The following is a 14,406-nucleotide window of genomic DNA, read 5'->3' as shown; positions in this document are numbered from 1 at the left end:
TATCTAGAGTTTTCTTGCTTTGTTGTGTTGTGGATGGTCTTAATAGATTGAGTAAAACGTATAAAGCACAAAGAGCTTAAATCAATTGTCTCCAAAGAGGCCTTTTATTAAGCAAAGTCACATGAGCGGAGAGAGAAAGTAGCAGACCAAAAAGCCCCCAACATTGGGCGGGACTCATATTTATAGAACTGTCCTTGGTCATGAGGTCACTATTCTTGGGAACCAATCATATTATACAAATCGGGGGTTGCACAAGTTATGGGCCCTGTCCACAGGCAGAATTATTCACTGCGCCACAGTTCTTAGCACATCTCTTACAGGAAGGAAATGGGCCTTCCTTGAGTGCTAGATTCGCCAACATGTAGAGAGACTTCAATTCTCAGTATTAAATGATATACAACTACAACAGTTGCCTTATTAGTCTTTGTGCTGCGATGTCAAGAAACCGAAGCCTAAGAATGTTACTCTCATACACTTGGATGTGACGTAACAATAAAAATGGATCCTCTCCAGGCAGAAGGTGAAGCCGTTTACTGACAGGAAGTTAACCATGGTCTCTTTCCTGTTTTTCCCAGGCAGAAGGTGAAGCTGTTCACGTCTCACAACAACATGACCAACTACGCCACCGTGTGGGCGTCCAAGACCAACCTGGAGCAGAGGAAGGGCCGGGCCGGCCGGGTACGCGCCGGGTTCTGCTTCCACCTCTGCAGCCGAGCGCGCTTCGACAAGTACGGACCCCCGCCCCGCGCCAGAACGCTCTAGAATGAATGAATGAATGAATGAATGAATGAATGGTCTTTATTGTCATTGCTATAGTACAGGTACCAAACAACGACATTTAGGAGGGGTGGCTGCCCTGGTGTTAGGAAGAAAAAAAAAAGAAAAGAAAAAACACAAGAAGGGAAGGAGCTGGTTTACATAAATAGAGGCTATGTACACTATCCACTATACTATACTGTACAGATAGACGACTAGGGTTGATCATATTGCACATAGTGTTATTGCACATTAATTTAAAGTGTCGCAGTTTGCAGGCTTGAAATGTACATATTTGTGCCTCAGCACTACACCTGATTTTTTCAGTCCAGCAGCTGCCATCAATCCGTCCAGACTGTCCAGGGCCCAGAACCTAGGTCTTTGCTGTGTTCAGGGCCTGGATGGCCCTGGGGTAGAAGCTGTTCTTCAGTCTGTTTGTCCTTGCGGCCATGGTCCTGTACCCTCTTTTCGAGGGCAGCCGGGTAAAGTGTTCGTACCCAGGGTGGGTTGGGTCTCTGGAGATCTTGGAGGCCTTCCTGAGACAGCGTGTGTTGTACAGCTCTTCCAGAGAGGGGAGGGGGGCGCCGGTGATCTTCTGGGCTGTTCTCACGACTCTCTGTAGCGCATTTCTCTCCGCGGTTGTGCAGCTGGAGAACCAGTTGCAGATGCCGTAGGTGAGGATGCTCTCCACTGCGCCGCGGTAGAAGGTCACCAGTATCTCCTGCTTGCTGTGTTCCTTCCTGAGGACTCTCAGGATGTAGAGCCGCTGTTGTGCCTTCTTGATGGTGGCTGTTGTGTTGTCCTTCCAGGACAGGTCATCCTGCATGTGCACCCCAAGGAATCGGAGGGTTGAGACTCTCTCCACGCTCTCTCCGTCGATGAGCAGGGGCTGGATCTCGGACTTTTTCCTCCTGAAGTCCACGATGATTTCCTGGGTCTTTGACTTGTTCAGCAGCAGGTTGTTAACCTTGCACAGCTTGCTCAGTTGCTCTACCTCATCCCTGTACGCCGCCTCGTCCCCCCCCGAGATGCAGCCCACCACGGTGGTGTCGTCTGCAAACTTTACGATGGAGCTGCTGGGGTGGACGGGGGTGAAGTCGTAGGTGTAGAGGTTGTAGAGGATGGGGCTTAGCACGCAGCCCTGGGGGGACCCAGTGCTGAGTCTGAGTACTGTGGAGGTGTGGGGGCCCACCCGCACCCTCTGGGGGCGGTCGGTCAGGAAGTCCTTGATCCATGCACATATGGAGTGTGATAGTCCCAGGTCTAGTAGTTTGGTCACTAGCCTGTCTGGAAGGATGGTGTTGAAGGCGGAGCTGAAGTCCACAAAGAGCAGTCTCGCGTAGCTGTTTCCCCTCTCCAGGTGGGATAGAGTGGCGTGGAGAGTCGTCGCGATGGCGTCCTCTGTGGACCTGTGGGCTCTGTAGGCGAACTGGTATGGATCCAGGTTGGGCGGGAGGCGTGTGAGTATGTGGGCCCGGACTAGTTTCTCGAAGCACTTCATGATGATTGGTGTGAGTGCCACCGGGCGGTAGTCGTTTAGGCAGCTCACCGTGCTTTTCTTCGGGACTGGGATGATAGTTGAGGTTTTCAGGCAGGGTGGGATGGTGGCCTGGGACAGGGACTGGTTGAAGATGTTGGTGAAAACCCCGGCCAGCTGGTCGGCGCAGTCCCTCAGCACCCGTCCCAGGACGCCATCCGGCCCCGAGGCTTTCCTGGGGTCTACCGCCTTCAGCACGCGTCTCACTTCATGCTCTGTGAGGGTGAGGCTGCTGAGAGCTGGAGAGAGTGGTGTTTGTGTTGTGGTTACCTCCGTTCGCCCCTCGTCGAACCCTGTTGAAGAGATGCACAATTTGATGTTCTCTCTCTCTCTCTCTCTCTCTCTGAAGAGATGCTACTTAATTCCCTCTCTCTTCCTTACGACCCTCAACCTCCTGTTGGAATGCTCTAGAACCTCCTTTTCTACAGTAGTTGTTAATGGTGTACCTCCCCCTCCTTCTTACCCGCCCCTGTCTTGTCGTTCTAGACTGGAGACCCATATGACCCCGGAGATCTTCCGTACTCCTCTCCACGAGGTGGCGCTGAGCATCAAGCTGCTGAGACTAGGAGCCATCGGACAGTTCCTGTCCAAGGCCATCGAGCCCCCGCCGCTGGACGCCGTCATCGAGGCAGAGCACACGCTCAGAGGTGCGGCTCTCTCACCTTTGACCTGGGAGTAGAACGTCTTCTCTCAGTGTTCTCTAGAACAAGCCTCACTGTTGGGAAAACCATACCGAGAACGGAATGTATTCTCCTCTGAGGTTCGAGAAGAGCCTCGCTGTTGGAAACAACACCAAGGCTGCGTTCGTAAAATTCGCTCTCAGAGCGCCGGTAGCGCACACTGGGTTCAACGTCATAAAGGGACCCAAGTCATTTGATTGGACGAGGCATTCCATGAGTGCTGATCAGATTTCCAGAGCGAATTTACGACCGCAGCCTAAGAATGGGATGTTTTCTCTTCTGAAGTTCTAGAAGAGATCCATTCTTGAATCATTACAAATGATTGAATCTAGGAAGTCCTCGTCTTGGAACTGATGGCATCTTGACATGTCTCCATGTAGAATTTAATTTAATTTAATTAATTAGAACTGGATGTTGCTATGTTCCCATGTAGAACTGGATGTTGATATGTTCCCATGTAGAACCTGATGTTGACATGTCTCTATGTAGAACCTGATGTTGACATGTCTCCATGTAGAACCTGATGTTGACATGTCTCCATGTAGAACCTGATGTTGACATGTCTCCATGTAGAACCTGATGTTGACATGTCTCCATGTAGAACCTGATGTTGACATGTCTCCATGTAGAACCTGATGTTGACATGTCTCCATGTAGAACCTGATGTTGACATGTCTCCATGTAGAACCTGATGTTGACATGTCTCCATGTAGAACCTGATGTTGACATGTCTCCATGTAGAACCTGATGTTGACATGTCTCCATGTAGAACCTGATGTTGACATGTCTCCATGTAGAACCTGATGTTGACGTGTCTCCATGTAGAACCTGATGTTGACGTGTCTCCATGTAGAACCTGATGTTGACATTTCTCCATGTAGAACCTGATGTTGACATGTCTCCATGTAGAACATGATGTTGACATGTCTCCATGTAGAACCTGATGTTGACATGTCTCCATGTAGAACCTGATGTTGACATGTCTCCATGTAGAACCTGATGTTGACATGTCTCCATGTAGAACCTGATGTTGACATGTCTCCATATAGAACCTGATGTTGACGTGTCTCCATGTAGAACCTGATGTTGACATGTCTCCATGTAGAACCTGATGTTGACATGTCTCCATGTAGAACCTGATGTTGACATGTCTCCATGTAGAACCTGATGTTGACATGTCTCCATGTAGAACTGGATGTTGACATGTCTCCATGTAGAACCTGATGTTGACATGTCTCCATGTAGAACCTGATGTTGACATGTCTCCATGTAGAACCTGATGTTGACATGTCTCCATGTAGAACCTGATGTTGACATGTCTCCATGTAGAACCTGATGTTGACATGTCTCCATGTAGAACCTGATGTTGACATGTCTCCATGTAGAACCTGATGTTGACATGTCTCCATGTAGAATCTGATGTTGACATGTCTCCATGTAGAACCTGATGTTGACATGTCTCCATGTAGAACCTGATGTTGACATGTCTCCATGTAGAACCTGATGTTGACATGTCTCCATGTAGAACCTGATGTTGACATGTCTCCATGTAGAACCTGATGTTGACGTGTCTCCATGTAGAACCTGATGTTGACGTGTCTCCATGTAGAACCTGATGTTGACATTTCTCCATGTAGAACCTGATGTTGACATGTCTCCATGTAGAACCTGATGTTGACATGTCTCCATGTAGAACCTGATGTTGACATGTCTCCATGTAGAACCTGATGTTGACGTGTCTCCATGTAGAACCTGATGTTGACATGTCTCCATGTAGAACCTGATGTTGACATGTCTCCATGTAGAACCTGATGTTGACATGTCTCCATGTAGAACCTGATGTTGACATGTCTCCATGTAGAACCTGATGTTGACATGTCTCCATGTAGAACCTGATGTTGACATGTCTCCATGTAGAACCTGATGTTGACATGTCTCCATGTAGAACCTGATGTTGACATGTCTCCATGTAGAACCTGATGTTGACATGTCTCCATATAGAACTGGATGCTCTGGACACCAATGATGAGTTGACTCCTCTGGGCCGGATCCTGGCCAAGCTGCCCATCGAGCCTCGCCTGGGGAAGATGATGATCATGGGCTGCATCTTCAGGTAGGATCAGACATTCTACCTGGACTCAGTCAAATCCTTCCCCTTATTTCAGATGAATAGTTCAGTGAGAAATCAGTACCATACAATTCACTAGGGGCCCCCAGTTTAATTCAGCATATAGTGCTGAGCAGAGCAAAAAGATATCTAAGATATCTATACCCCCTGGTCTCTCCTGGTCTCTCCTGGTCTCTCCTGGCCTCCAGTGTGGGTGATGCCGTGTGCACGATCTCGGCGGCCACCTGCTTCCCGGAGCCCTTCGTCAGCGAGAGCCGGCTCGGCTTCGACAGGAACTACGCGGGGACGCGCTTCTCCGACCACGTGGCCCTGCTGTCCGTCTTCCAGGCCTGGGACGAAGTCAGGTGGGTCTAGAGCCTTCAGAGCAGGCCACCTAACAGCCCCGTGCTTGTGTTCGGGCCCTCAAAACTCACACTCATAACTCACACTCATAACTCACACTCAAGGAATGACAAATGAACAGTGGAGGTGGAAATCAGAAGACAGGGCTCGCTGTGATGCATGGAACGGAATGGAATGAGGAAGTTCTCGTTCCCTTCCATGCAGGAAGTCCTCAGTCCTCATTCCAATCCATGCATTACAGTGAGCCCTGCCCTCCACCATCCTGCCCTGTAGTGGAGGTGTGTGGCAGTGGCAGTGGCAGGGAGCCTTGTTAAGTGGTGCTGTAGTGGAGGTGTGTGGCAGTGGCAGTGGCAGGGAGCCTTGTTAAGTGGTGCTGTAGTGGAGGTGTGTGGCAGTGGCAGTGGCAGGGAGCCTTGTTAAGTGGTGCTGTGGTTGCAGGATGGGCGGAGAGGACGCGGAGGCCCGGTTCTGTGACCATAAGAGGCTCAACATGTCCACCCTGAGGATGACCTGGGAGGCCAAGGTCCAGCTGAAGGACATCCTCATCAACTCTGGCTTCCCCGAAGGTACGGTATACATGAACAACCACAACGGCATCGGGATAATCCTTCAAATGATCCCTCAAAACCCGTCTTTTTAAACATTGCTTTTTAAACTATTTGTTTTGTTGTTTTTACTGACTATGTTTTTGTGTTCATTTGTATTTATGTATCTATTCCTGTTCTCTCCATAGAATGTAGTGTATTACAGGGATGAGAAAAGTGTTATACAGAATAAATTCACTATTATTATTATTATTATTAATAATAATAATAATATAATAAATCTACTATAATAATAAATCTACTACACTGTTGTCATTGTAAAACTGGAAAAATAGAGAACTAAAACAAAGACAGCTAAAACAAAGTTGTTTTGTTTTAGTTGTACAGTTAAATTCATTCATAGCACAACAGTCTGTCTCACGTTTATACTGTTCCACTTCCTGTTGTTATGTGTGGTTTGACGTGGCGGCTGCAGAGTGTCTGATGACTCAGATGTTCAACAACGTCGGCCCCGACAACAACCTGGACGTGGTCATCTCCCTGCTGACCTTCGGCTCCTACCCCAACGTGTGTTACCACAAGGAGAAGAGGAAGATCCTCACCACCGAGGGCCGCAACGCCCTCATACACAAGTCCTCCGTCAACTGTCCCTTCAGCAGCCAGGACATGACCTACCCATCGCCCTTCTTTGTCTTTTCGGAAAAGGTGTTTATTTATATTTGTTTCATCCTTTTTCTCTCCGCACATTTTGGACCTTTATGTTCTCTCTTAGAGCTTTCAACTATGACGTTGACTACATTTCTCATGTTTAACATCCAGTGTGTCATGGAGACACATGTTGTGTTGTCGTTGAAATATACACAGTAATTGGCGCCCTGAGCTGCATCAACGTGTCATCACTGGTCTAATTTCTCGGGTCTAATTTTTGTCCAATCAGATCCGTACTCGAGCGATCTCAGCCAAGGGGATGACGCTGGTCAGCCCTCTGCAGCTCATCCTGTTCGCCTCCAAGAAGATCACCTCCACCGGAGACGTCACCGAGCTGGATGACTGGTCAGTGGCTTTTTAACTGGTGCAATCCTGGAATGGATCGTTTTTTACCCTGCCAATATTTGACATACATTAGATTAGATTAGATTCAACTTTATTGTCATTGCCGAGTACAAGTACCAGACAACAAAAGGCAGTTTAGCATCTAACCAGAAGTTCAAATTGTGACAGTGCAAAACTTGATATTGTAGACAAAATAGGATATGTATAGTTATGGGGGGGGGGGTTGTTCATTGGAGTGTGTGTGTGTGTGGGGGGGGGGGGGCGGCTTTTCTGATCAAACATGAATATCCTCACGGTCAAGCATGGACAGTCTTAGACCATTTATGATAACAACATTTTTACAATGATATTTATCTCTTACTAATATTTATGTCTGTCAGGATGTTTATTTGATGGTATTCCCTGTCATGCCATGTACTTGTAACAGGTCTTACAAGACTCTTCTGTAAAACAGACTCAGGTCTCAGTCAGATCTTCCTGTACAGATAAAGGATCAATCAAATCCAATAATAAGCTTCCTCCTCCCAGGATCAAGCTGCAGGTTCCCCACGGGGTGTCTGGGGGCATCGCGGCGCTGCGGGCCGGCATGGAGGCCCTGGTGGTGGAGGTCAGCAAAGACCCTGAGTACATCAGGCAGCTGGACCCCACCAACGAGCGCCTGCTCAACCTCATACGGCAGATCTCCAAGCCCTCGGCCGCAGGGCTGAACCTCATGGCCAACAACGCACGGTACGACCAGATGACCACCACACGTGGTCGGAGTAGAGTTCCTTCTCAGCTCTCTGGGAATCGGCAATTATGATAGGCCCTGTGTTGAAACAACCCAGTGTAGATCTGTAGGCATTAAGATCGGTAGGTAGGTTGCTGGAGAAATACACTGGTAAAAAAAACAAAAGACTATCCCCCCCCAAACCAACCCCATGCACACTACAATAATACATATATTCTGACTACTTGCATTGTATTGTATTGTATTTTGCCCTGATGAATCCACTGTAGTACGACTGGTACTACTATCACTTTATTACTTTATTAGTACTTACTATATCACTTATTATTACTGTACTTTATTATTGTGATCTGCTGCAATATAATGTTGAGGAAGCAAAGCCAAAGAATGTTACTCTTGTGTACTTGTACACTGGGATGTAACAAAAGCGATTGTGATTCTGATCTGAGGTATCGGTGAGGAGCTTACGGTTGTTTCTGAGGCAGGGCTATAGTCTGATAAACCCCCGCAGGCCAGCCAGACATAGTGTATGAAATGGCAATAATGGATTAGCAGCGTCTTCTGTGTAGATGATCAACATTGGCTCTAAAACCAGCCTAGAACAGGGGGGCGGGAATGTCTTGTCTGGAGTTAAGTGATGTCATGTTCAGTAGTGTAGTATGTGTCTGTTATGAGTACAGGAAATAACCGATTTCTCTCTGTCTCTCTCCTTTACTCTATGTCTCTGTATTTCTCTGTCTGTCCTTCTCTATCTGTCTCCCTCCCTCCCTCCAGGTTTGGAGATGGCCCACGGCCTCCTAAGATGGCGAGGTTTGACGGCGGCGGTGGTGGTGGTGGGGGGTACAGAGGTCGGGGAGGAGGTTACCAGGGTGGAGGAGGCGGGTACAGGGGAGGTGGAGGATACAGGGGTGGAGGTGGTTACGGTGGGGGAGGAGGATACAGAGGAGGAGGAGGTTATGGTGGAGGAGGAGGAGGAGGATACGGTGGAGGTGGTGGTGGTTACAGAGGAGGCAACAGGGGCGGGTGGTGAGGGTGAGGAGTGGGTGTTAGTCGAAGTAGGTCTCATGTCCTGTTTGTAAGGCGTCACATTAACTGATTCTTCTGTGTTGGTTATTAGGACATTTCAGTCATGTAGGGAAGTTTTATTTACTTCCTATTCAAAATGTTCATAACTTTATTGTCCCGTAGATGAGGACATTTATACTGTACCATGTCAGAACATATTGAGCATCAAGACAATCCCAAAATATTGTCATGAACTATATTCTCTAGACTTTTTAGAGTCGAGACTAGATGTCTTTTTGTATATTATGTTAAACTTGATTTCATGTCATCTTGTGGGCCTGGCCAGAGTGGGGTACTAACTCAAAGACCAGGTCTGCTGCCATTAGAAGATTCTGTTGATTAAAACTTGTTTTTTCCAACCACTACCTGTTGTCTGTTAATGATGTTTGGTGTGCACAATGAAAGAGCCATGAGGAATTTTAACAGTATTATTTTAATGTAAATATTTTCAATTATTACAATGCTTGTTATGGAGCCAGTGCAAAAAACGTGACAATATTAAGCGAACTGTAAAGTGAACTGTACATAGGGTGCAACAAACACAGTTAGCACAGCAGTTCTCGAGTCAAGTACCGCTGTAGGCCGATGTTACGCTTGCCTGGCTCTTGACAAGGTGACAAAAAGGGAGACGACACATGGATAACAATAATAGGAGATTTATTAAAGAATAATATGTTAAATGGAAATAATGTTAAAGTAAATAGTAACAACAACCAAAAAGGCTGCTGGTCGACCAGGAAGAGAGCATCAATTTGACCCACTCTTATGGTTCCTGGGACAATTAGGATGATCACCCCCACCTGTGCCCATCTGGAACCAAGAGAGAGGGTCAACAGGACAACAAATGTAATAGCGCCCCCCATAGGGTCAAGTGTGGATCGTCACAGCCGACATCTCCCAAGGTGTTGGCGTCCAGCTTGTTGGCGTGGACCTCCACTGATTTATTATTGATTCAGCACGAACATCAATGAACGAATTATACACTAATTATGAACTAATATATACAGACGATGTTGTGTATTAATCAGAATACCGCCAATGGTGTCAATGTCACTTTAACATTATATTTTGTGAAGATAATAATAATTTTACCACAAAGTGAAATACCAAACTGAGAAATAATCACAACCAATTGTCAATGATGATTATGTAATCAAGGTATGTCAAAGAAACACAGACAGAGTCATATTTCCAATTGCATGCATAGTAAACATGGTTATTACTCACAGCTGAAGGCGTTTCTCAATGAGCCCAGCGTACTCCTCACACTCGTCCCAGTCTCAAATCGTAGAAAAACCTGCAGCAGAGAGATTCATACAGGCTGTACTCTAACCCAGTGTTTCTCAACCCTCTCCTCGGGGCGCCCCAGCCGCTCCACATATTTGATCTGATCCACCACCAGCTCACCTGATTCAACTAATCAAGTACAAACCATAATTGCTTTGTACTTGATTAGTGGAATCAGGTGAGCTGGTGGTGGAACAGATCAAATATGTGGAGCGGCTGGGGCGCCCCGAGGAGAGGGTTGAGAAACACTGCTCTAACCTGCAAGAATTCTGTGCACAAGATCTCAGGTGTCAAAAGCTGACCTACACTGCATTACATTTACATTGTTGGCATGTAGCAGACACCTTTGTCCAAAGCGACAAATACATGGGAGAATTTGGGGAGATTGAACACCAGACTGGAGGCAGCATTCTGGATGAGCTGCAGAGGACCTAGACACAGATTAAGCCTAAACTAAAGCCGTAAGCCTAAATCTAGACTAAAATGCAACCTCCAATTTAGGTTTTCTATTTAGATTTGTATGTAGTCAAAGACCAGGCTTATCTGTTTCTGGCAAACCTTGGGGTTTCAATGTTCAGATATCCTCAATAGTAGTAATAATACAAAGTAAAAAAAAAAAAAAACGTTTTATTGCCATGCAATCAAGTTGTCAGTCAATTGTTGGAATTTGTTATTTTATGCGGCCATAGATGGCGACCCTGGCGACCCTTGCTCAAGGACACCTTGACACATAACCAGCCATGGTTTGAACCGCCGAACTGCCAACCTTAGACGCCGGCTCTACCTCCTGAGCCACTGCCGCCCCCTAGTATTTACCTTGCATTTTCCAGGCACTCTGCAATGCTATCCACAGCAGGGCCCAACCCTTGTACAGGATAGACATCCAAGATTGGCACAAAGTAATCTTGCTCCTTCAGGACCTCTTCAACCATCTCTAGGTCCAGGTTGGTGATATTGGAGGAGAAGAATGGTTCCGCCACAGAGACTGACAGAGACGGGAGATGAGACCCTCGATAGGGGACCATTTTGTCTTCACATGGTATAGTGAAACAGTTGACCTAGACACACAATTACAATAATAATAATGCAAATTAGAGGAGATAATGAAATAAAGTGTTTATTGTTCTTAATATTTCAAACAACCATGAACTGCAACTGGAGGTTGACAGTTGAATGTGGCCTACTGTGTATTTTGTTTCAAACGCTAGAGGGAGCCCCTGTCAAAGAAAGTGTTGCTGACACTTAAGCATAGTTAAGGTTGCAACGAACTTGCGAGCGAATGTCATCTATCTCTGACTTTGTACACTAACAGCCACACACCCCGCTATTCAATTTGATTCAGTCAAAGTAAATACAACACTTGATACCTCGACAAGCACACCGATGGAAGGCAGGTCCCCGACAATATCATCGCAGTTGACCAGATGGACATCAAAAATATCAAGCATCAGGAGGTCGGGGGCAACTTTCCACACCGCGGTCCAAGAAGACTGTTGTTTGGCCAGTTTGTCAACGATGTACACGGCGATCGCTGCATCCGCCTTTTCTGCCTAAAAGTCCATTCAGTGACAAATGAGATGTTTATCAATATATCGTGAGCTTAGAATTATAAGGTTCTATCTCCGTTTAGGGCAGTTCAGAGATATTGAGCGTCAAAGTTTTTACATTCCATTATTATGTTTTGTGAGATGGAACCTTTGTATTTTATGAATTACTAACTCAAAAATGTCAACATTTAAAAAAATAACACCACACAGGCATTAATAAACACCTAATGGATCAGATTATGTAAAAAAGTACATTTTGACAAAAATGGAGATAGAACCTTATAATTCTAACGTCACGATGTGTTAAATTGTTTTTACTTCTATCAAAGTTAGAGCCATGCTAGCTAGCTAAGGTAGCTGACTCACCGAAAGCTGCTTCGCGATCATCTGATCACAGAACAGGGCGACCCGCTCGTCGTACGTCTGCGCCTGGTGGGAGATGAAGATCTGGGGCAACATGTGAGCCTCCTCTTCACAACCATCATCATCATCATCATCATCATCTTCGAAGACGACGTCGTCGTCGTCGGGATTGTTTCTGAGAAATTTCCCTCTGCTGAAAATAGTTTTGCTCATGACGGTTTGAGGAGTGATGACAGAAGGTTCGTCGCCGGTCAGATCAGCAGTGGCGATTCTAGAGATTTATACATGGGGTGGCAAAGGGGTGGCAAGCAGATATTTTAGTGTGGCCATCATTTTGATAAGTGGCTATCTTAATGTCTTACATTTATGTATATTTATCATCCCTTACAGCCTGTTCTACATATAGAACTAGTGTGTGCATGTGTGTACAGGTTTCTCTCTCATCCAGTAAATTATTACAAAGACATAGGTTTGTGGGAGAAAAAAACATTTGATTATCTCTTTCATTCTGAGACAATAAACAAGGAACATGAACAATGCGCGCTGAACTTGATCGTCAGAACAAACAAGAATGAGAGGTTTCATGTCCAAGCAAGACCTTGAAAAACTCATCCATGCATTTGTTTGGAGTAGACTTGAGTATTGTAGTCTACTAACAGGCCTATCTAAAGGAGCTGTTCCTAAATTGCAGCTCATCCAAAACACCGCTGCTAGGGTCCTAACAAAAACAAAGAACTTTGAACACATTACACCAATCCTGAGATCCCTGCACTGGCTGCCAGTCTCTCAGAGAATTGAATTCAAAATGGGTTAGGGTTAACCCTAACCCTAATTACATACATTTTTTAAAAACGTATTTTTAAATAATGTAAAGCACTTTGAATTGCCCCTGTTGTATAAGTGCTATACAAATAAACTTGCCTTGCCACAAAATCTGCTATTAAAAAAATTAATAATAAAAAAATACAAATAAATACATTTACAAAAGCTGAATGCGACGATTGCTATGCTGTGCAGCAAATCGCTTCACAAACTCATCCAAATTCAGAGCTTTTGCACGTTTAGACTCAATGCTGAGAACTGCAATACTTGTTAATCTATTCTCTGCCATGGTAGAGCGCAGGTGATTCTTTATTATTTTAAGAATTGAAAAACTCCTCTCACATGCTGCACTGGTGACCGGCAATACTACAGCTATTTTACATAATCTGAACATCTCCAAGAAAACCATCTTGTATGGATCCCAAAAATTAAATAACTTTGTTTTCCATTTGTTGCTTGTTGATCCAACAATCTTCTAATCTGCTGCAGTTCGTGTTTAAGGTTATCTACATTTCATCCATATGCATTTGCTAAAAGATTAACTGCCTCCTCATTCAAAAAGCTGCTGCTGGATGGATTCAGTGCCTGGATACCCTGCATGATGTGACAGTTAAAGCTAGAGAATCGTCTTTGCATTTCACCAATCATGCAATCAATGACAGGATAAAATATTTTAGTTAGAAAATACTTTTTGCTGTCTGGTATTGTGTGCTGTCCTAGTGGAGACGTGATAACACTACCTTTAAGTTTCTTTGTTATCCGTCTTGCCCTCTTATGAGTGTGAGTTGTAGAAATGTTACAACTTTCACAGGTGTTGAGTATTTCAATCCAAAGCTCATCAAAATATGTCTCAGTACGATAGTTTTTTAGAGTCTGTTGTAGTGTTTCAATTAGCTCAACAGCTTTAATAAGGTCAAGCTGTGTTGACTGGAGCATATCTGACAAAAATCGGGTGTCACCTAGTACTTTTCTTACATCGTGTTACAATAACATAACTATAATAACTATAATAACTATAATAACGCCAACGTTAGCTAAACAGTAAGTACAAGCTAAATAGCTAGCTAACAGCTGAGACTGACGTCTTCGCTTCATAACTCAGCAAATAACGTTACATTGACGAACAAAAAATCAATTAATTTACTAAACATATCCAATAGTTAATGAATTGTAAACGTAATAACATAATTAGTTAAAACCACATTTAACATTACCTGAACAACAGGCTCCACACGGCACAGCACCATAAAGACAGCTCAGGTTTAATTGATTAATCAGCATCAGCTGTGCAGTAAACTTCTTCTTCTTCTTCTTCTTCTTCTTTTTTTCAATTGGCGGTTGACAACCACTTGGTGTATTACCGCCACCTCTGGACTGGAGTGTGGCACAGGACTTGCTTCTTAACTTTACTAACTTAAATTCTTTTTAAAAGCCCTGTTTCCCTTAAAAAGAAAAACAACAACTTTAAAATCTTCCCTTCCCTTCTCTGTAAAATATATTTCATCTCAAATACTTCTTTATTTTCCTCCACCTGAGCAATAAACCTACGCC

The 14,406-nt window shown here is 45.0% G+C and overlaps 1 protein-coding gene across 1 annotated transcript in view; it reads left to right on the top strand.

Moving 5' to 3' along the window:
- LOC308171969 (ATP-dependent RNA helicase A protein-like) overlaps positions 1-14,406 on the top strand; it is a gene marked incomplete at its 3' end in the record, with an annotated part of 40,313 nt that overhangs the window by 19,719 nt on the left and 6,188 nt on the right. Inside the window, exons 19-27 of the mRNA XM_080546880.1 lie at positions 576-728; positions 2,780-2,940; positions 4,975-5,086; positions 5,290-5,445; positions 5,882-6,009; positions 6,464-6,693; positions 6,926-7,041; positions 7,570-7,770; positions 8,546-8,766. Coding sequence (XP_080403006.1) covers positions 576-728; positions 2,780-2,940; positions 4,975-5,086; positions 5,290-5,445; positions 5,882-6,009; positions 6,464-6,693; positions 6,926-7,041; positions 7,570-7,770; positions 8,546-8,766 — 1,478 coding nt within the window. The remainder of the gene's footprint in view (positions 1-575; positions 729-2,779; positions 2,941-4,974; positions 5,087-5,289; positions 5,446-5,881; positions 6,010-6,463; positions 6,694-6,925; positions 7,042-7,569; positions 7,771-8,545; positions 8,767-14,406) is intronic.

Source organism: Nansenia antarctica (genome assembly GCF_963989245.1).
Source record: "Nansenia antarctica genome assembly, chromosome: 16".
NCBI lineage: Eukaryota > Metazoa > Chordata > Actinopteri > Argentiniformes > Microstomatidae > Nansenia > Nansenia antarctica.
Note: the sequence above shows the minus strand (reverse complement) of the source record. Positions and strands in the feature narration are given on the sequence as shown.